The sequence below is a fragment of the Mustela nigripes genome, chromosome 12 (genome assembly GCF_022355385.1).
Source record: "Mustela nigripes isolate SB6536 chromosome 12, MUSNIG.SB6536, whole genome shotgun sequence".
Lineage (NCBI taxonomy): Eukaryota > Metazoa > Chordata > Mammalia > Carnivora > Mustelidae > Mustela > Mustela nigripes.
The window spans coordinates 129719890-129741167 of record NC_081568.1 but is presented as its reverse complement, the minus strand read 5'-3'; the positions used below and the strand labels follow the sequence as shown (position 1 = coordinate 129741167).

At 35.2% G+C, this 21278-nt stretch overlaps 1 protein-coding gene across 3 annotated transcripts in view; it reads right to left on the bottom strand.

Moving 5' to 3' along the window:
- Positions 1-21278, bottom strand: part of FER (FER tyrosine kinase) — a 473779-nt gene that overhangs the window by 275476 nt on the left and 177025 nt on the right. For all 3 annotated transcript variants that reach the window (XM_059418338.1, XM_059418340.1, XM_059418339.1), the window contains one exon: positions 6721-6813. In XM_059418338.1, coding sequence (XP_059274321.1) covers positions 6721-6813 — 93 coding nt within the window. The remainder of the gene's footprint in view (positions 1-6720; positions 6814-21278) is intronic.

Here is a 21278-nt window from a genome sequence, read left to right as displayed (position 1 = left end):
TTTCATGTTACAAATATCAACTAAAACTATTACCAACTCATTCTAAGAGTCATGTTTCAATAAATTTAAACATTTATCAGTAAGTTGAGATTTCTGGTGAAGAATGCAGTATCAGTTGGACATGATCAGACTAAGTATTTGTTCAAACATGTAAAGGAACAGACGTGCTCTCTATATAGTAAAATGACAGGTTACAGAAAATAAATCCAAAAAGCCTTTCTTAAAAATTGTATGTGATAATGCTAATGGTTCAAAGCTAGCAATTCTGAGAATAATATTTAGTCTTCTTAAACATGACTAACTAGGCAGGAGAATCCAATGTATGTATGATAGTGAGATGCTGCAATTTTTATTTTCCCTTATTTCTCATTTTTCCACATCTTAGTGTCTGAGGAGTGGGAATAGCTAGAAAAAGGGAGGTAAATTGAGGCTTTAGGAATAAACAAAGAAAACTAAGATTTAAAATATATAGTATTTAACCTGAAGTTAACAACATGTCTTGTTAAAAGAGGTACAAGGTTGCTCTGCTAGGCTTTAAGGAGAACACTAAAAACCACAAGCATTTTATTATGTTATGCATGAAAAGAAGTACACTTCCTTATGCCAATGGTGGAAGCCAAGCATTACAATACTAACATTACAATGATGTACAACTGAAACATAGCTGAATTACAATTTTCTAATTTTCTAAAATAAAGCAGGCCAGCAAAATCTTACTTACTATATTTTTCTATATAATGGAAGCATATCTTTATCTCCCAATATTTTTATTTTCCAATTCTAGTACAAAGTAATTCTAAAATTAAAATAACATATATATCAATATGTATAAAAATGTGAATTTTCAAGAAGCAAGAGTTGATTAATTTTTTAAGTAGGCTCTACGCCCAGCATGGAGTCCAATGTGGGGCTCAAACTCATGACCCTTAGATCAAGACTGAGCTGACATCAAGAGTTGGATGCTTAACTCACTCAGCTATCCAGGTGCTCCAACAGTTGAATAATGTAATTTTTCTGAGGTCTTAAGAACAACCATTTAGACCAAAATGTGCTTTACTCTGTTTTTAAAGAATACTTTTCAAAGAGTACTACTATTCAAAAGGTGTGATCATAGCACTGATACAAGTAGTACTCACAAGGGGCTGTAAGATGGAACAAATTGTTTGCTCAACCACTTACTACAGAAATTGTGCAGTAAAAGATGGCTCTGAGAAAGGGAAGTATTCTTGATGTGACTAGAACAGATCTCATTAAATAGAATGTGACTTGAAAGATTTCCAATGAAAATGGATATGCACAATTACCAGTAGGTTTCCAGATTATGCAATTAATCCTAACTTCTCTGGCTCTGACTTCAGAAGCAGTCTCTGAGAAATAGTTCTCAAGGCAAGATTACAACCTCCCGCAGCACAGGAAGATGCTGGATGTGGATTAGTTCTTAGAGCCCAGAGTTACTAATGAAAAGGTTATTTAAGGCTTTTAGTACTTTGATAAAAGAACACATTCTTGGAGCTGTTAAAACGTGTTTAAAAACTACTAAGACCATACAAAAAATATTAAACATCAACCATCAAATGCTATATTGATTAAAGACAAATTATGTATCATCTAATTATCTCACATTCTTCCTTCCATCAAGACTGTTGATTGAAGAATTCCATGGGACTGTCTTCATATAAGCACTACATTTTAGCCACACTATTAAAAATGTTGAAATAAATAGCTACGACAAGTCCAATGGCAATACTATTAATTCTAGTTTCATTTCCTTATGTATAATGCAATTAATTTCCTTATTTTATTTAAAAATACGCTTTAAGATGGGATTGGGAGGGAGACAAACCATAAGTGACTCTTAATCTCACAAAACAAACTGAGGGTTGCTGGGGGGAGGGGGTTTGGGAGAAGGGGATGGGATTATGGACATTGGGGAGGGTATGTGCTTTGGTGAGTGCTGTGAAGTGTGTAAACCTGGTGATTCACAGACCTGTACCCCTGGGGATAAAAATATATGTTTATAAAAAATAAAAAATTAAAATTAAAAAAAATACGCTTTAAAATTCCAATTTTTACATGTTCGTTTGAATAGTTGTTGCTTTTTTAAGATTTTAAATTGAATTAATTATGCATAATTAAATATGCTTCTACATACAAAATAATGGATCTGGACCTCTGCTGTGTACAATATACAAAAATTAACTAATAATGGATCAAAGACCTACATGTATTAAGCTAAAACTATAAGACATTTGGAAATTTATATGATCTTGGATCAGATGATTTTTGAAAAATATGACACCCCAAAACATGTACCATCAAAGAAAAACAGATAAATTGGACTTTGTCAAAAACTTTTGTCAAATGGTATTATTAAGAAAATGAAAAGACAGTACGTAAAATGAGAAAAAAAAAACTGCAAAGCATAAATCTGTTAAGGGGCTTGTATCCAAAAAATATAAAGAACTCTCATAACTGAAGAATTAAAAAGCAGCCCAATTAAAAAATGTTCAAAGAAAAGAAACAGTCATATCTGTGAAGGACATATACAAGTGGCTAATAAGCACATGAAAAGATGCTCAACATCAGTAGTTATTAGGGATATGCAAATAAAAGATATATCACTTCACATCCACTAGTAATACTATAATTAAAAAAAAAAACAAAGTAACAAGCACTGATGACATTTAAAGAAATTAGAACATTCATATACTGCTAGTGGAAATGTAAAATAGTGCAACTACTGGGGGAAAATGTTTGGCAATTCCTCAAAAATTTAAACACAGGATGCCCATATGACCCAGCAAGGTAACAAAGAGCACTGAAAATACATGTTCATGTAAAAACTTGTACATTAATGTTCACTGCAGCATTATTCGTAAGAGCCAAAAAGTGGAAACAACTTAAATGGCCATCAGCTAATGAATGGGTAAACAATATGTGATAAATTCATAAATGGAACATTATTTAGTCATAAAAAGGAATGAAGTAAGTCACATGCTGCAACACAGATGAAACCTGAAAACATTACACTAATTGAAAAAAATTAGACACAAAAGGTCTCATATGATTCTATTGATGTGAAATATCCAGAATAAGCAAATCCTTAAGGATCAAGAGTGGATTAGTGATTTTCAGAAAATGGGAAAAGGAGGGAATTGAGACCAACTGCTGCTAGGATGAAGTATCTTACTAGGGGGATTGAGATGTTCTGAAAGCAGCAGTAGAGATGGTTGCACAACATAGTGAGTACACCAGAAACCACTAAGTGTACAATTTAAAATGATAGCATTTCATGTTATGTGAGGTATATCACCATAAATAGTTTAAGTATGCTTAACTATGCCATTTTGATAAGGTTTTTTACAGAAAAAAACTGTTTAGAGCAATAAAAAATTATTTCTATTTTTCTATTTACCAAATTAGAATACTCTAAAAAATTCTATACTGTGTCAGAAAAAAATATTTAATTATGATTAAGCTGTCTCTAACTTGCTATACTTCTTAAATTATCACACTTAACACCTAAAACCTCCATATTCATATTAAGACCCAAGACCTCAATTACCTGTGTGTTTAGGAGAGAGACCCCTTCTCCAAATAAGTAGGATACCTAATGATTTAGAGAAAAACCTGTGTGTATTTATTCAGCGTGAACAACAGTGTCCTAAACTGCAGACTGCCTCAGTGTTTTTGGTTCATGAGATTTCTGAATAAATAAAGAAATACCAAAGAACACTTAACTGATAGAAGTAATGATTTCCTTCAGCGAGAAGATCCTAATAGACCAAATGGGCCCTGAGGAAGTAAACGGTCTCTAGAATTCTCAATTACAGAGTGAATAATTTCTTAGAAGAAATGGGCATTTCACAGCTTTCAGGATGTTGATAATTTATGAAAAAATAGATCACAATATATATTTGAATGAGGTACATGCTTTGTGGGAAAGTCACTTCAATTCACTCCAGTAAAGTAGTTTGTTGATACCAAAGTTTTACGTATATCAGTCACTGTCAATTTGGTAATTTTATTTAAGAATAAAGTAAAGACCATTTTTAAATGGAGAAGATAACACGAAAAATAACTTCAAATCTTAAAAAGTTAAGATTTGTACCATTAATTCATTAAGATTGTTCAACTTATAATGTTAGGATAGGCAACCACATATAACTTCATCACATTGAACTAACTGGATTTCTTTTGTTTCTATATGTAAATGAATGTGTTTTTATATACATAAAAGAAAATAACCTCGCTCACCCTCTGATCAACCTGATCTATCAAAACAGGCTCCGTTAGAGCCAAAAGCTGAAGCTCTCATAACTACAAACTTCAAAGTGGCGTATGTGACATGAAGTCTCAGAAGCCAGTGTTGCACTCCCAGACAAGTGTCTGGAAGGCACAAAATTCTTAGGAATCCCAGGTTGTCGGGAAAACAAACATTGGGAGTGTTATCCCATTTCTACTATCTCCAAATTCTTATTTTTCTGTCACAAGCTAATATCTGGAGCTCTAAATTCCAATCTCCGAATTTTACACCGAAGACTAAAGCTGAAAATAACCTTGAGTTTGTAATAGGCCTTCTCTCACGTATGTAAAATACTTGACTAAAGGAAAATTGGGCAGGGAATCATAAATCATAAATCAGCTCACTAGTAAACTGCTACTAATTGCTGGCACAAAGACCTCTGACTAAGTGAAATAAAGGTGAGTTAATGACAACATCACGATGTCATGTGTTTTGCTGACTTATTTCAATGATAAATAATTTTATGAAGTGTTCACTGAGGTATCTGAACTTTTCTTTTTCTGAACTGATTTTCTTGGGGCACCTGGGTGGTTCCATCAGTTGAGCATCTGCCTTCCACTAGGGTTAAGATCCCAGGGTTCTGGGATTAAGCCCCATGTCGGGCTCCCTGCTAAGTGGGGAGTCTGTTTCTCCCTCTGCTCCCACCCCCCCCACCATGAAGTTACACATGGTTGCCTATCCTAAAGAGATCAATCTCTCTCTCTCTCTCTCTCTCTCTCGCACATGTGTGCATAAATAAATAATAATAATAATTTTTTAAACTGATTTTTTTCTTTTTGAAGAACACACCTGAACTTTCCTTTCAATAACTATTTTTTCTTTTTTAAAAAACTTTTTAAATATTTCAAGAACTCTTTTTCTTTTCTCCTAAGTCATCAAAACATGTCTTCATAGTCTCTAGAATATATCATAGATTTCTAATCAAGCCTACTATACTTTATTTTGAATGTCAAATCAAAATAAACCAAGTCTTAAGAACTACTATTTATCTCAAGTTATAAATCATTAACTTAAGAAAACAACATTAGGATATGGGACTTAAAAGAGACTTGCTCTACCATGTAGTATTTGCCTAAAATTATTTTTATTTTTGTATTTGCTATTTAATGCCGGGGTAGATGGTCTACATTCGTTCATAGCTCTTCCCTATTCCCATAGAGTACTTCTGGAGTTCAGAAGTATGTGATAATAAAAGCATCAAAGGCTAACACTGAAGTAGAAAACCTCTTTTATATAAAATTACAATTTTCTTCTTTTTTGTTAATTAAAATACTTTATGCTTTGCCTCAATTGTGTATAAGAGAGTTTTGCTTGAGTGGAATAAATATAGGAACATGTGTTATATATTAAAAAAAGAATTATAGTAAATAAATCCAAAATGTGAATGGACATTTAACTTATGGTTAGGAAACACATTATTTTCTAAGTAAGACTAGATCACATTATTTTAAACAGCTGAACTTTTAAACAGTAAGAAATAACATTAAGATATTACTATGTAGAAACTTGGAAAGATGGGGGAGCAGAGCACATAATTAATTTGTACTGAATATTGTTGTTTTGACAATCATTTATTATCATTCTAAAGCACTATTATGCATGAGGGATAGCTAGGAAAACAAGTCTGTTAATTTAGTCTTAAAGGTAATGAAATAAGAAAAATACTTTAAAATCTTATTCTATAAAGGGAAAAAGAATATACTTTATCTTGCTTGACTATAGCTGTTGCTACAGGGATTTGTAATATTTTATGCACCACTATGATATGACAAACCTAAATTTCAAAAAGACTTCAATTTAATAATTAAAATCTTCTCGAAAATATGAACACATATATAAACTGATACACTTTAAAAATACATATACAAATAAAAATGTGTTTCACTGGAAAAAAATTTGTCTCTGCTCTTCTTTTTTTTTTTAATTAAAGATTTTTTTTTTTAAGATTTATTTATTTATTTATTTATTTGACAGACATGGATCACAAGTAGGCAGAGAGGCAGGCAGAGAGAGAGGGGGAAGCAGGTTCCCTGCTGAGTAGAGAGCCCGATGCGGGGCTCAATCCCCGGACCCTGGGATCATGACCTGAGCTGAAGGCAGAGTCTTTAACCCACTGAGTCACCCAGGCGCCCCTTCTCTGCTCTTTTTCCAATAAAGCCTCAAAATACCTAAAATGTTTCCTATAATTATTTATATGTGGTACAGGAAGTCCTGAATACAAGTTTATTTCCTTCCTCCTTATATCAGTGTTTACTATGTACATGTATGAACAGAATCATATGCATACAAAACAATTATATTATGTACTTAGTTTTCTATTTGTAAGGACAAATTTACACATGATATTCATTGTTTATCAGAAAGAAGCTAGATAATAATTATTTTCAGTAGCACATGGAGTTCATTCTACTTACTGTTGAAGAGCCCAGTGCAGATTTTGGAGACCTAATTATTCCAGCAATTGAATGACGAATAGACTCAAACTTGGATAGCCTCTCCTTTCTTTCCTGGAGAGATTAAGAAAGAAGCCTTCAGCAATAGTAAACTAGTTTATATACAGTTATGCTGGGCATTTAGATATTTATCCACAGCTAATCACATATTCCAACTAAATAAAATGCAATCTTCCTGACATTAAAGATGGCAAATAATCAAATGCATAGGAACTCTATAGTATTTTCATTTCTTAATGAATGTCTTGGTTTTGCAGAAAAATAAGAAAGAAATAAAAATTCATAAGACAAGAGAAAAAAGAAATGTATAGGAAATTCATGGGAAACCAAATATTAACATGTGGGAGAAAAAAAAAAGATAAAAGCTCTAAGGAACCAGTCTAACATACATTTCAGATAGCACCATAGTTGAAAGGGATTTTCAAACAAAATATAATAGAGAAAAATCAGCAGGAGAACTATACTGAACACATTTTTTAAAACAGTGAATTCCACAAAGATTCACAGGATCACAATAACAATGATGATGACAACACCACCAAAGGAGAACCAAAAAGGTAAATAAGGGGATGAGGGTAGAACTCCTCTAAGTAAAATCAATCCAGCTACTTGCTTTAGGATGTATATTTCTAAGCATCATATATCACAATTGAAGGAAACTTTCCTTAAAATTTTATATCTTTAGATCCATATAATAAATGCAAATGAAGAGGGGTAAGAGGGTAGAAAACAAGAGAAAGTAGAACAAAAATGAGACCTAGAAGGTAATAAATAAGGAAGGATGTGTGAGGGTTTGTAATGGAAGCACTGGTCAATTTTCCAATAATGACATTTCAACTGTTCAGCAGCAGCAGACAAAAGAACTTGAGATCCTATTGCCATGTGATGTATTTCTTATGTCTTCCATTAGTAGTGATGCTCAGTTTTTATTTATCAGTGGGAAATAACTAAAGCAGGCCACAAATAACATCATTTGTTTCCTTTGTCTCTAATATGTAGGGTATACGTCTCTATTCAGTAAATGCAGACATTTTTAGCCATATACTCGATAAACACTGTAGTTTCCAAAATTCAACTTCTGTCTCTCCAAGTGCCTACTCCCAAATTATCTACTTTTCATTCTAATGGTTGCAGTATTAATATTCTTATCATTCTACAAACATATGCACATTAATAATTTAAAGTAATCTTACAGTAACCTAACAGAACAAATGACCTCAACTTCTTTTTCATCACCTTAGGAATGTGAGCATTAAATTCTATAGGCTTAATCCTAGCTGTTGCTTCACTTTACTTTCTAGTAAAAATCCCTATACTAATTTGTGAGGCAGGGTGGGGGTTTGGGGGATAGAGAAGGAAAAAATGAAACAAGATGGGACCAGGAGAGAGATGAAACATAAGAGACTCTTAATCTCATAAAACAAACTGAGTGTTGCTGGGGGGAGGAGGGAGGGAGAGGGTGGTTGGGTTATGGACATTGGGGAGGGTATGTGCTATGGTGAGTGCTGTGAAATGTATATGCCTGATGATTCACAGATCTGTACCCCTGGGGCAAATAATACATTACATTACATATTAATAAAAATAATAGGGGCGCCTGGGTGGCTCAGTGGATTAAGCCGCTGCCTTCGGCTCAGGTCATGATCTCAGGGTCCTGGGATCGAGTCCCGCATCGGGCTCTCTGCTCAGCGGAGAGCCTGCTTCCCTCTCTCTCTCTCTGTCTGCCTCTCCGACTACTTGTGATCTCTCTGTCAAATAAATAAATAAAATCTTTAAAAAAAAAATAAAAATAATAAATTTTTTTAAAAAGTCAATTATAAAAAAAAATAAAACAAAACAAAACAAAAAACAAACCCTGTACTGAGTCATAAGAAGCACTAAAGGAAAAAACAGCCTTGAAGGACTGAAATACAGTGACCTTTCTTTAATGCACGCCTATCTTCAACTTGAGTGTTTTAGGATTTTTACAAATCTAATTTGGCGGGGGAGGGGGAGGGAGGGTGTTGGGTGGCTCAGTGTGTTAAGCATCTGTCTGTCTTCAGCTCAGTTCAAGATCCCAGAGTCCTGGGATTAAGTCCCAAGTCAGGTGGTCAAGTTGCGCTCCCTGCTCAGTGGGGAGACTGCTTCTCCCACTCCCTCTGCTCCTCTCTCTCTCAAACAAACAAATAAATAATCTTTTAAAAAATAAAAATCAAAACTTGATTCTTGAGAAGTCTTCTGAAAAAAAAAAAAAAAATGTCTGGGAGGGTAAAACCTAATAAAACATATAGCCAGATTACACAGAACCCACAAGCGGGGAGGGTGGCATACGCAGCAATTGCATATTATACTATAAAATATATTATAGTGCTAACACATGTATATACAGCCATATATTTATAGACAGTATAGTTATAGTATATATAATGTTTATATATCTTTATATTGTTTATAGTACAATATATATAGTAAAATATGTTTTTATATAATAATAAAATTATATATAGCACACATACTGGAAAGCACTGCAGGGACTATAGTTTTCTACTTCCTAGCCCAGTTTACCCATTTCTTCCCCTGGGGAACTTCTCCCCCTGACTTTGAGAGACCATGGAGGTGGAGGTGGCAGTGACATTAGCAGAAGCAGTGATACCATTGCTGACCCTGTGGCTGCTACTACTGACAGGACGATGAGAGGAAAGGGCTAACTTCACCTGTTTGGCAACAAAAGCTTCACAAGAGAGCTCTGAGCACCTCTACCGTGAATTTATGCTTCTCCTCTGAGTTAATGCTCTTAAAATACTGGAGAGAGTGTGGTGCTAACATAAGAGCACTATGAGAACAGAAAAGCACTGAGAAGTGATGCAGAAAAGTAGAAAAATCAGGACAGAGTTTTACATATGAGAAAGTGTTTTAGTAGTGTATGACTTAATAATATGCACTGAAATGACAACAGTAATTTTCTTCAAGCTACATTTTGGTATCAAAACTTATGACAGGAAAGAGAACCATTTCCCCCCAAAACTTCTGATAATTAAAATAAAAACAAAAACAAAAACAAAACAAAACAGGGACACCTGGGTGGCTCAGTGGGTTAAGCCTCTGCCTTCCGCTCAGGTCATTATCCCGGGGTCCTGGGATCGAGCCCCGCATCGGGCTCTCTGCTCAGCGGGGAGCCTGCTTCCCCCCCTCTCTCTCTGCCGCCTCTCTGCCTACTTGTGATCTTTCTCTATCAAATAAATAAAATCTTAAAAAAATATACCTTCTTAAGAAACCAACACCAGATAAGTCTAATGTGCAGGTCCAGGTGTGGGGTAAAGAAGACTTCAAAAAGTGCTTCCTTTATATTAATTGATGAAGCATAATACACTGTGTGTTTGAGGAGATACAATTAGTTAAAAAGCACCCTTTCATTTAAAGTATTCTTTAAATAGGCTGATCTAAAAACTGTATTATCACAAACCTTAAGTTTCAAACAGGAATAATCAAGTTTATTAAAAAAATTTTAACCAGTGTCAGTTCCATTGGTGCACAGATTTCCACAAATAGAGAACATGAAACTCACTTGCTAAAGCTGGTCTATGTAGCATTATACTGTAGATTTAAATTATGGTCTCATAATACTTCAGACCGTGCTGAATTCACTGACAGGTTGACTTTTGTATCAATGAATTAAATGGCTACTTTTAGAAATTAAAATTTTAAAAATTGCCTTTTAATTACCATTAATATAATAACTAATCCTGCCTGTTGGCCTGCTAAGGCTGGTGATGACGCACTCATTTTACCCCCCTCAAGTAATGACAAGGCAAAGAGCCTTCTCCAGGTAACAAACATAGGGATTGGTTTGGGCAACAGCATGGCCCCTCAGTGAAGAAAGGTGGGGGTGAGGAAAGGTAAGGGGGGGAAGGAGGGAAGATGTCATGAAATAATAGTCTAATGAGATGCCCAGAAAAATGTTATAAGTGTAGCTGTAAATCTATCTTGAAAGGAAAGTTCCAGATGGACTATCACTTTCACATATCATTCAAGAATAGCTTTTCATTGTCATTATTTTAAAATAAACTAAAGTGTAGGGACATCTCGGTGGCTCAGTTGGTTAAGCATCCAACTCTTGGTTTCAGCTCAGGTAATGATCTCAGGATGGCAGGATCCAGCCCCATGTTGGGCTCCGTGCTCAGGAAAGGAGTCTACTTGATGATTCTCTCCCTTTGCCCCCTCCTCCTACACTCTCTCACTCAAAACATACTCTTTAAAAAAATAAAATAAAAAGTAAAATTGACTGAAGGGTCTCACAATTTCTGTCTCCCCCCCATCTCTCTTTCCATATATATATATGGAGATGTTTCATAATTGATATGAAACTTTCATAGTCATTAAAAGTTTCCTTATTATCAATTGATAAAAAAGACCTCTAAGAAATAATACGTAAACTACTTACAGTTCAAGTAAAACCATACCTATCCGGTTTTTAAATTACTCTTAATAAAACTGCCAAATTGCAGTAAAACAGGCTGTCAGGTTATCTCCACCCTCTGCTCACTGAAGCCCAGGCAATGATATAAAAGGCAAGAGGCAAAGTTTTGCTGGTTAAAGTAAGGGACAAAAATCAGCAGTTCTTCCAAATGACAGCGTGACTAGATGGCCGAGTAAGTTACAAATTAATGACTTTAACCACTAAGCACATAATGGTTCTCACAGTACGGCCTCTAAAGGAAGCACTAAGGTAGAAAGAATAAGGTTCTTGATGTCAGAAGGCGTAACAAGTATGAATCTGGGCAAATTAAATTACTTCACTAGCGTGGCTCTTAGTTTCTGTATCAGTACACGGAAGGACACTGGCCCGGACAAAATCTTCATCTCAAAATTTCTGTGACCATCGTCCAGCTCCCCAGTCACTTCATTGCACTGATCGCTGGCCAAACTCCCACAGAAGAGTTTCATGTGGGAGGCTGGTCACCAGAGTCCCTTCCCTTTGAGGGCTGGTCACTTTCTGCCTGAGGTGGCCTCAAAACTTGACCTCCAATGGAAAGGCCAACTACAGTGAAAGGTGCCACAGGAAAATTTTTTATGCTAATAAGTCACTGAAACAATAAGTATTATTTCTCACATTATTTTCTCACATCATTTCAATAAATAATCCCAACCTAATAACATTCTTACATTGAACAATGAAAGTGATGATTTGGCCCTGTGGGAACATTCAGATACATATTCAGATCAGGAGGCACTAAGGATCAAGGAAAAGAGAACAATATTCATGCTCAAGCTCCAGGCTGAGTGCCAAATATCTTTGAGACTACTTATGCAAAGCAGCCATGAAATTTGGAGGGATTTTGTGAGAAATAACTACAGGGAAATTATAACCTCAGAAAAGATTGTCTCCTGAAAAAAAATTCTTGTCTGTTGATAAATGACTCCATAATGTAAATGAAATACTGCAAATATCGGTATGTCCTTCATAAAAGGAATGCATTTATAAATAAACGAATAACTTAGTCTTTTGCAGATGTTGATTTGCTGGGAAGAATGAAGAATACACAGTTTTTATTCCCATCAGGATACAGAATTTAAGTATTGAAACAGTTTGTAAGTGATTTATTTTAGCAATTGGGTTCTGACTGAAGACAAATCATTTCAGAAGTATTCACTGCCTAGTAACCTAGTTTGTCATGCTGTTTTTCTTTGATGCTTGCATATTAAGAATATTTATTCAAAGAAAGACAGACCGCTTGCTAAGTCAACCATTTTCATATTTTGAAATAATGAAATTGGAAACCAAATATGCAAAAGGAACATTTGAGTGATTATTCAGATTTTGTCTTAAAATAACAATGCTAAGAAAATTTATAGTACAATGGAGTTCGCTCAAACCCAGGTTGTAAAATGTCATATTGTTCTTGCTTTCTTGACTGTATATATCTCTTAACTATGATGATGTCTAGGGGAATAAGACCAAAGCAGGAGACTATAATCAGCTCCTTTCCTATTCAAAATCTAAGTACAATTCATGTTCCATGGTGCTTTGCTCAAACGGATGAGCTAAATGTCTATATACATTCTTTTCATAAATTATCCAATAGTGCAAAATCCATACCAGTTTCCTTATGAGCACCTCACTAAGTCTACAATTTAAATGCTGATAGGCTCTGCTCAGTAAACAACTGTGTGTCTCAGGTTATTTAAAAAAAAAAAATTATACTATTCTGAGTTAAATAATCAAGACACTTCTTAACTAAGATTCTGCCTTTTTTTTTTTTTTTTCAAGATTATTTATTTATTTATTTGACTGCCAGAAACACATTGAGAGAGGGAACCCAAGTAGGGGGAGTGGGAGAGAGAAAGAAGCAGGCTTCCCACTGAGCAGGGTGCCTGATGAAGGCCTCGATCCGGGACCCTGGGATCATGACCTGAGCCAAAAGCAGATGCTTAAGGACTGAGCCACCCAGGCGCCAAAGCCTTTATTTTTTTTTTTTTAATTTATTTATTTACTGGGCAACTTGGGTGGCTCAGTTGTTAAGCATCTGCCTTCAGCTCAGGTCATGATCCCAGGGTCCTAGGATTGAGTCCTGCATAAGGCTCCCTGTTCAGCAGAGAACCTACTTCTCCCTCTCCTACTCCCCCTGCTTGTGTTCCTGTTCTCTTTCTCCCTCTCAAATAAATAAATAAATCTTTAAAAAAAAATTATTTATTTATTTGAGAGAGGGAGAGAGAGAGTGAGCATTGGGAGGGGCAGAGGGAGAGGGAGAGAGACTCTTGAGCAGATTTCCTGCTGCGCATGGAGCTGAAGATGGGCTCTGATCTCACAACACACATGATCTTTTATCTGAGCTGGTATCACAATATCACGAGTCAGACTCTCAACCAACTAAGCCACCCACGTACTTGAGAGTCCGCCTTTAAAACAGCTAAGGGGCATAATGTTAAGCCATGAAATTTATCTTCTTTTCTTAAACTAATAACTTGTAAGACCAAGAATGCATTATAATGAGAGCAAAAGTACTATTTCATTAGAGGCCCCTATGTCTAATAATGGAGGCACTTTGCCAGCTCCAGCCACACCCTCACAGACTCTAAGCTCACTACTCTACTTAACAAGTTACTTTGATCAGGTCAAAATAATCCTTTTGCCAATTCCTGAATAAGGTGCTCATTTCTTTCCAACAGCAGCTTCCTGAGCTCTCCTCTCTTTTTTGCCTGACTCCCATTTTCTTTTCTCCTCCTTCTCTCCCCTTACCATAATAAATACTTATAAATATTAGCCATTATTATTTTATCTTTACTAATACTGACAAAAACATCTTTTGGCTATTGTGAATAGTACTGCTATAACTGTAGATACATATGTACTTGAGTACCTGTTTTCAACTCTTTCGGGGATACATATAAGAGTGGAATTGCCGGGTCGTTTGGTAATTGTGTGTTTAGCTTTTTGATGAACAGCTAAACTATTTTCCACAGTAGCTGAACCATTTTACATTCCTACCAGCAATGTATGAGGCTTCCAATTTCTGCACATCCTTGTTGAAACTTGTTACTTTCCGTTTTTCTGATTATAGCTATCCTAATGGGTGTGAAGTATCCTTGAAGTATCTTGCCTTCATTTTTAAAGAACTTTTTTTTTTTTTTTACTGCTTATAGAATTCAATGTTGTTTTTCTTTTTCTTTTCTTTTCTTTTTTTTTTTTTCTCTTTCAGCACTTTGTCTTGTGGTCTCTAATGTTTCTGGTATAAAGTCAACTATAATTCATATCATTATTCCCTATATATAATAAACATTTTTCCACGATTACTTTTATAATAAGCAAGGATACAAGTAAATGTAATTTTATTTTAATTATCCTGCTTGGAGTTTGTTAAATTTCATGGACTTGTGGGTTGAAAGTGTTACAAAATACTCGATCATTGTCCCTTCAGATATGTTTTCTACTCCTATCTCTCTCTCCTCCCCTCCTTAGATTCTAATTACATGTATGTTCGTCCATTTGATATCACTCTATGATCACAAATACTCAGTTTTTCTTTTCCTTTTTTGTTTCCATTTGGATACGTTCTATCAACCTAAAATCACATGTCACTGATCTACTATTAAAAATCCCATTTAATGAATTCCTTAGTTTTGATATTATATTTTTCATTTCCGGAATTTCATTTTTTATGCATCCATATCACTGTTGAAATATCCCATCTTTCATACCCGTTGTAATCTTTTCCACTAGATCCCTTAGCATTCTTATAACAGCTATATTAAAGACATTGGTAATTCTAATAACTAGGTCACCTGTGTCTATTTTCTTAGCTGTAAGTCACATTTCTTATTTCTCCATTTCTCTTTTTAGTGTGTCATATATTTTTTATTGTGTTCCAAATGGTTTGTATAAAAGAAGAGCAGAATTTGTGAAGAGGGATACGTGCTACTTTGTCTGTCAGGCTGCTAGGTTGGGACTATAGGTAATAAGCTGGGTCTGGTCTTTGTTGCAGCTTTAGTTTGAATCAGTTCACCACCAGCTTCAAAATTCTGAAAGCTGTTTCAGGAGTTTTCCTTCAGCTAAGAATGGAATCTGAGCCCAGGCAAGATTCCAGTATCTTGCCTAAGCTTCAAAGTCAATCCACCAGCTTTAGGAACTAAAGGAGATCTCACCAAGCTTTGCAGCCCCTTTGGGGGAGAGGGGGAGGTGTGCTAGAGAGTTCTCTCTGCTTTCCATTCACACCCACAACTTTCTGTATTTAAGATGATAACTTTCAGCCCTTACATATGGTCTCTTGTAACTTTCCATATCCAAACTGGCTACAGAAATTCATTTGCATTCTTATTGACAAGTAACCTGCCAGTCATCATTTTATTGACTGTTAGTCATAAACCAAGAAAATACAAACACACAAGTTAAGGATCTTCAGTATGACAAAAGAAAATGCCATTAATTTATCAAAAGTTACAGACTTATATTTGACTACCATATTCTAAGGCAGTCAATTACCACAAAAGGCCTTCAGAGTTTAAGCCTATACTCCTCAAAAGATCATTTAAAGAGTTAAACTCCAAATATCTAAAAAGTCTTCATTCTTATTATTTTGGTTTGATTTTCTTTTCTTTTGTTGATTGCTTTTGAGGGATACGGAAGATGAGTGTTACCGTTTCTGTATTTGGGGCAGGGAACCATAGAAGGTTACTGTAAGGTCTAGTATGAACATACTTCAGTTTTGTATGAACTATGTTTTAAGTTTCCAACTTCATCTAAAAAGTTCTCTGAATGGTTTGACTTTTTAGTATTCTCATAGTGCACACACATCAACAATCCTACTATCTGTTCAGAGTTCCTTTTGTTACTAGAATTACTAGAACTAATAACTGGAAATGTTTGGAGTTTCAAGGCCTCAGGCAAGATTTTACTTATTAGAATGGAATCAGAAACTTTAGGACCTAAAACAATATCCTAGAACTGAATTTTAAAAATAAAATGTTAAAGATAGGAATTTGGTGCTTATAATATTGCACTTCTATTATCAGCAAATAAAATCCAACTAGAAGACCTGTTAGGAAGAAGTCAGTGAGGTTCCAAGCATTTATCTCATTCTCACCCTTCCAAGAGAAGCTGCCAAATTATGGGACTATTGGTACTGGCTGCCTGAGAACAGAGCAATACAACAGAGGGTAGAGCTAAGAAATGATGACAGACAACTTCTTGATGATATGGTTTAAATTTCTGGATATATCTAGTTGCGAATGTAAATAAACTCTCTAATGTACTTAGCTCTACTGCTTTGGTTGACTGTTATAGGGAACTAATAAAGCAGAGTTTCCTAGACTATCCACTAGTAATTGAAGATCTCCAATAAGCAATTATGAAAGTCACAATTTTCATTAACAAAATAATACACTAACTTAACATTTTTTTCCTTCTAGACATATATTTACTTTTAATAGGAAAACAAATCTTCTAATATTGAAATATATTAATATAAATGGAAAACTTCTTTGTAAGAGAACACTTCTTGTGTTGTATCATATTATGTTGTGATAATTACTTTTACTTATTCCTATTAATTCATCAGTTTCAGGAGTGCCTGGGTGACTCAACTGGTTAGGCAGCCAACTCTTGATTTCCCGCTCAGGTCAAGATCTCAGAGTCCTGGGATGGAGCCCCATGTCTGGCTCCCCACTCAGCAGGAGTCTGCTCCTTCTCCCCTTGCCCTTCTCCCTATGCATGCACTCTCAAATAAATAAATAAATAAATAAATCTTTAAAAACAAAACAAAACAGCAGCACATGACATGCAAAGTAATTGTTCAACATGTTTGGAAAAACCCTACTTTGAATGATTAACAGATGTTATCTAACATCTAACTACAAAAGGTTCAGTAGTCCCATAGATTTTAGAACTGCCCCATTAGTCAAATTTAAGCAGGTTTCTTAAATGCAGTATGTCTCAAAGCCTTAATAACACATTAGTACATGTACTTTTTTGGGGGGACAAAATACTATTTTGCAAGATTCACTTCAAGAAATGTCACAAAGCTTCCATCCTGTGGGGTTAGAAGGCGAAACATTCTCTTCTACTCTACATCAATCATGGCTTCTTCTTGGATATTATCATCACATGTAAAAGCTCCAAATTAACTAATTAAAGTTCCTCTCTTTCTGGCACAATCTCTTATCCCATCAGTTTGCTTTCAACCAGTAACATCATAAGCATTTTTCAACTTCACTGCACCCTAAGGCATTGAGTCTCTTTGTTTCGCCTAATCAATCACCTTTTCTTTTCTTCTCTTCTCTCTTTATCTAACTGAGATGCCATAATATATCATTCTAATGATGCTCTCACCAATATTCTAAATTCTCCTGTTATCCTACCTTTTAGTTGCACACATGGGGTAATCTCCAGCACTGGATAGTTGGATAGATCCAACCATCCAACCATACACTCAAACAATTCATCTCTGCTGGAGAGAATCACAAGATTCTTAACTTCAAATGGGCACCAAATACCTAACAGTACTTCCACATTTCTCTGGCCAACTCACTTCTTACTCTCCCAGTTACTGTCAACCATTTCAAACATTTCCTATTTTTCTTGGGTCTAAATCTGCCTCATTCTACCCCCTTCAGGATAAAGAAACTACAAGCCAGAAACATTTCCATCTTGCCTTTTCAAACCTAAAAATCTATTATTTCTCTTCCCTTCTAATTTGTTTCCCCATTTGGAAATATGTGGCTATCTCCCATCTAAGGCTGACCTCTCTACTTGTACTTTGTATTGCGTCCCCTCCTGCTCTCCTAAGAACCTTAAACCTTACAAAAACTTGATAGATCTCTGTTTGAAAACTTGTTTTTCCTGCCCCATCATTTATACGGGTTTAGGTTGCTCTTATAGAGAAAAAAAGGAAAAGTAGTAAGAGAGAAAAGATGGAGAAAGATAGGGAAGGAGGAATGAAGAGAGGAAGGGATGCATCTCTTCCCTCACCACACATCCTCCTTCTGCTACTGCTCCTTCTCCATAAACGAAATTCCTAAAAGACTTATCTATGCTTCCTGTCTTCACTTTCCTCTCCTCCTACTCACTACGCAATCTGCTCCCATTTGGCTTTCATCTTATCACTCAAGCAAAGCAGATGCTTTTAATTAACCAGCAAATTCCATTTTACTAATCCAACAGAGACATTTCTTACTTATTATACTTGACCTCTTGGGAGAATTCCCCTCTATTGATCAAATACTCCTACGTGAAACTTGTACTGCCCTGGCCCACTCTCCCTCAACAGGCATAATATGATCATTTGCTTTTAAGATCCATTGGCTCAGATCTCCTCTTTCCTCACTCTATCTTTCCTTCCTGGGTAACATTTTACATGTTCCAACTTCAATTACCACCTAGCCAAGCCCACTCATTAAATCTCCAAATCAGACTTTACCACTGAGCTATAAACATATACATATCAAAACACCCATGTGATTTCTCTACTAGAGAAGACAAAAAAAGTCAATATATTTCATACTGAACTCCTAACTCCCAAATAGCCCCTTTTTAGGAGTTTCTCATTTCCATGAATGGTACTAATCATCCTGTTATACAAACCAGATATCTTAAAGTCCAAACTCACACTCACAATATATATTCCAAGAGTCAGAGGGCTTTATCAGTTTTTTATTCAAATATGTAAACATTAAATAAATTCTACATATTTTTAAAGATGTATTTATTTAATTTAGAAAGAGAGAACATAAATGGAATGGGGGCCAGGGGGTGGCCAGAAGGACAGGAGAGAGAGAATCTCAAGCAGACTCCCCACTGAGTATGGAGCCCAACTTGGGGCTCAATCCTTGACCATGAGATTATGACATGAGCCAAAATCAAGAGTCAGACACTTAACCAACAGAACTACCCAGGCACCCCAAGTAAATGCTACATATTAATGACATACTGAAGCAAGACAGTAGCTATCAGATATTATGTAATAAATAAATAAAAGGGTACATTTATTTAACTACTCTTTTATACCAAAGAATCTCAAAGGACTCTTTGAAACAAACAAAACTGACAGACTCAAATTTAACCAGTCATTCCAATTACACATAACATTCTAACTCATATTGACTTTAGGAAATCTGCAGTTACCTTTATTTAAATTTGGGGAAACCCTCAAAAACAACAGAAAAATATCTTGGGAGTTAAAACACTTTTCCTTCTGGCATTTTTCAAAAAGATTGATTCTTGAGATAAGAGAGCTAGAATAACAAAGGATTAAAGATAGTGAAGAACAATTATGGCTCCTTAAAAGTAATACTCTGTAAGATACGGAGGTCATGCGAGCATAGGGAAACTTAATCAAGACATACATAAGAGGGATGCCTGGGTGGCTCAGTTGGTTGGTTAAGCCGCTGCCTTCGGCTCAGGTCATGATCCCAAGGTCCTGGGATTGAGTCCTGCATCGGGCTTCTTGCTCGGCAGGGAGCCTGCTTCTCTCGCTGCCTCGCCTGCCTCTCTGCCTGCTTGTGTATATTCTCTCTCTATCTCTGGCAAATAAATAAAATCTTAAAAAAAAAAAAGACATATATAAGAATATATACTCCCTCTGGCTATTTATTAATTATTTTGATTTGTTAACTAGCTAATTATGTTTAGATGTTGTTCAAAATTTTGGTATAAAGAGCATTTAGCTTATTAAAAACAGGTTCAGGGGTGGCATAATATGTATCCAGAAATAAAAATGTATTATTTAATCAAAATTTGTCAGTTAAAATTAAATACTATCTCCAGGAATTACTTTTTAATCAATATGAACGCTAGAAATCTCAGGACCAGGCTCTATTCCTTTTATAATAGGTTCCAATCTGCTTAAGTTAATAAAGTGCCTACTGGATGTACTGTTATTTTCAGAAGTTCATTAACTATTTCATCAATAGGAAATAAGTAGTCTAGAGTCAACAAAAGTGAATAGCATACTAAACTACTGGCCTAGAGCAGTCAGTCATGACTCCAAATATCAGACTTGAAATCAATAATATCTTTGATTAGGTGTCAGCATTAAACCACAATTTTTCATCTGAAAATTAATACTGGGTATTCACCACATAACCATATCAAAGGTTTCGCAAAATTATTAAAGTTACAACAATGGCCATTATTATATAAAATGGTATTTCTATAAGAATCATTGCATTGAAGAAAAATTTAAAGACTGATCACTTGCATATTTACCAAATCCCTTTGCTCCTACTGAATTCCCCAGCAATTTCTTAAGTAGTGTTGGCCATCTCTATCCTTACAGAAAAGAATACTGCAATCTATATCTACTTGAAAGGCTCATAGAAAACAACAAATCTCATTTTCACCCATCAGCTTGAGGCAAAAGTTCTATATAGCTCTGACTACAGAGCTCACTAAACCCCTAACAAGGCCTCTCTAGAAAGGTTTCCTGTGGCTAACTCATTTAGAGCAAAAGCTTGTGAAGATTCTAATAAAGTGTCTGAGAAGTTATGAATGGTACTTAAAGTTTTATTCTTAACGAGTTTTCCACCCCACAACATTCTTTTTGGCTATGATTATATATTTTCTGACTCAAGATGTAATTAAAGTAAAGAACTGATTTGTTGAATTAGAAGTGGCAGCACTGAATATGGAGAGGTGTTATTTTATTAAAAGAATGGCCAGAGGGAGTATATATTCTTATGTATGTCTTGATTAAATCTCCCTACGCTCACATGACCTACATCTCTTACAGAGTATAACTTTGAAAGGAACCATAATTGTTCTTCACTATCTTCAGTCCTTTGTCAGGCTAGCTCTATTTCAAGATCTATAATGTAAATTTTCTCTCCTTGCCAAGCATTATGAGCAGCTGCAAAGTGTTTTATCTGAGATTCAGAAAAGGTTAGGGAGAAGAAACTTTCCTGTTGCTCAGAGCCAATTTAGGCCTAGCTAGCACCAACTGCTATGCCCAAAACCCCACAGCAAGCTCAGCAGATTTTTTTTTTTAAATATCCAAGGGAATTTGAATAACATTCTATAGGTGTAAGGCATTAGATTCTAATATCTACTTTCA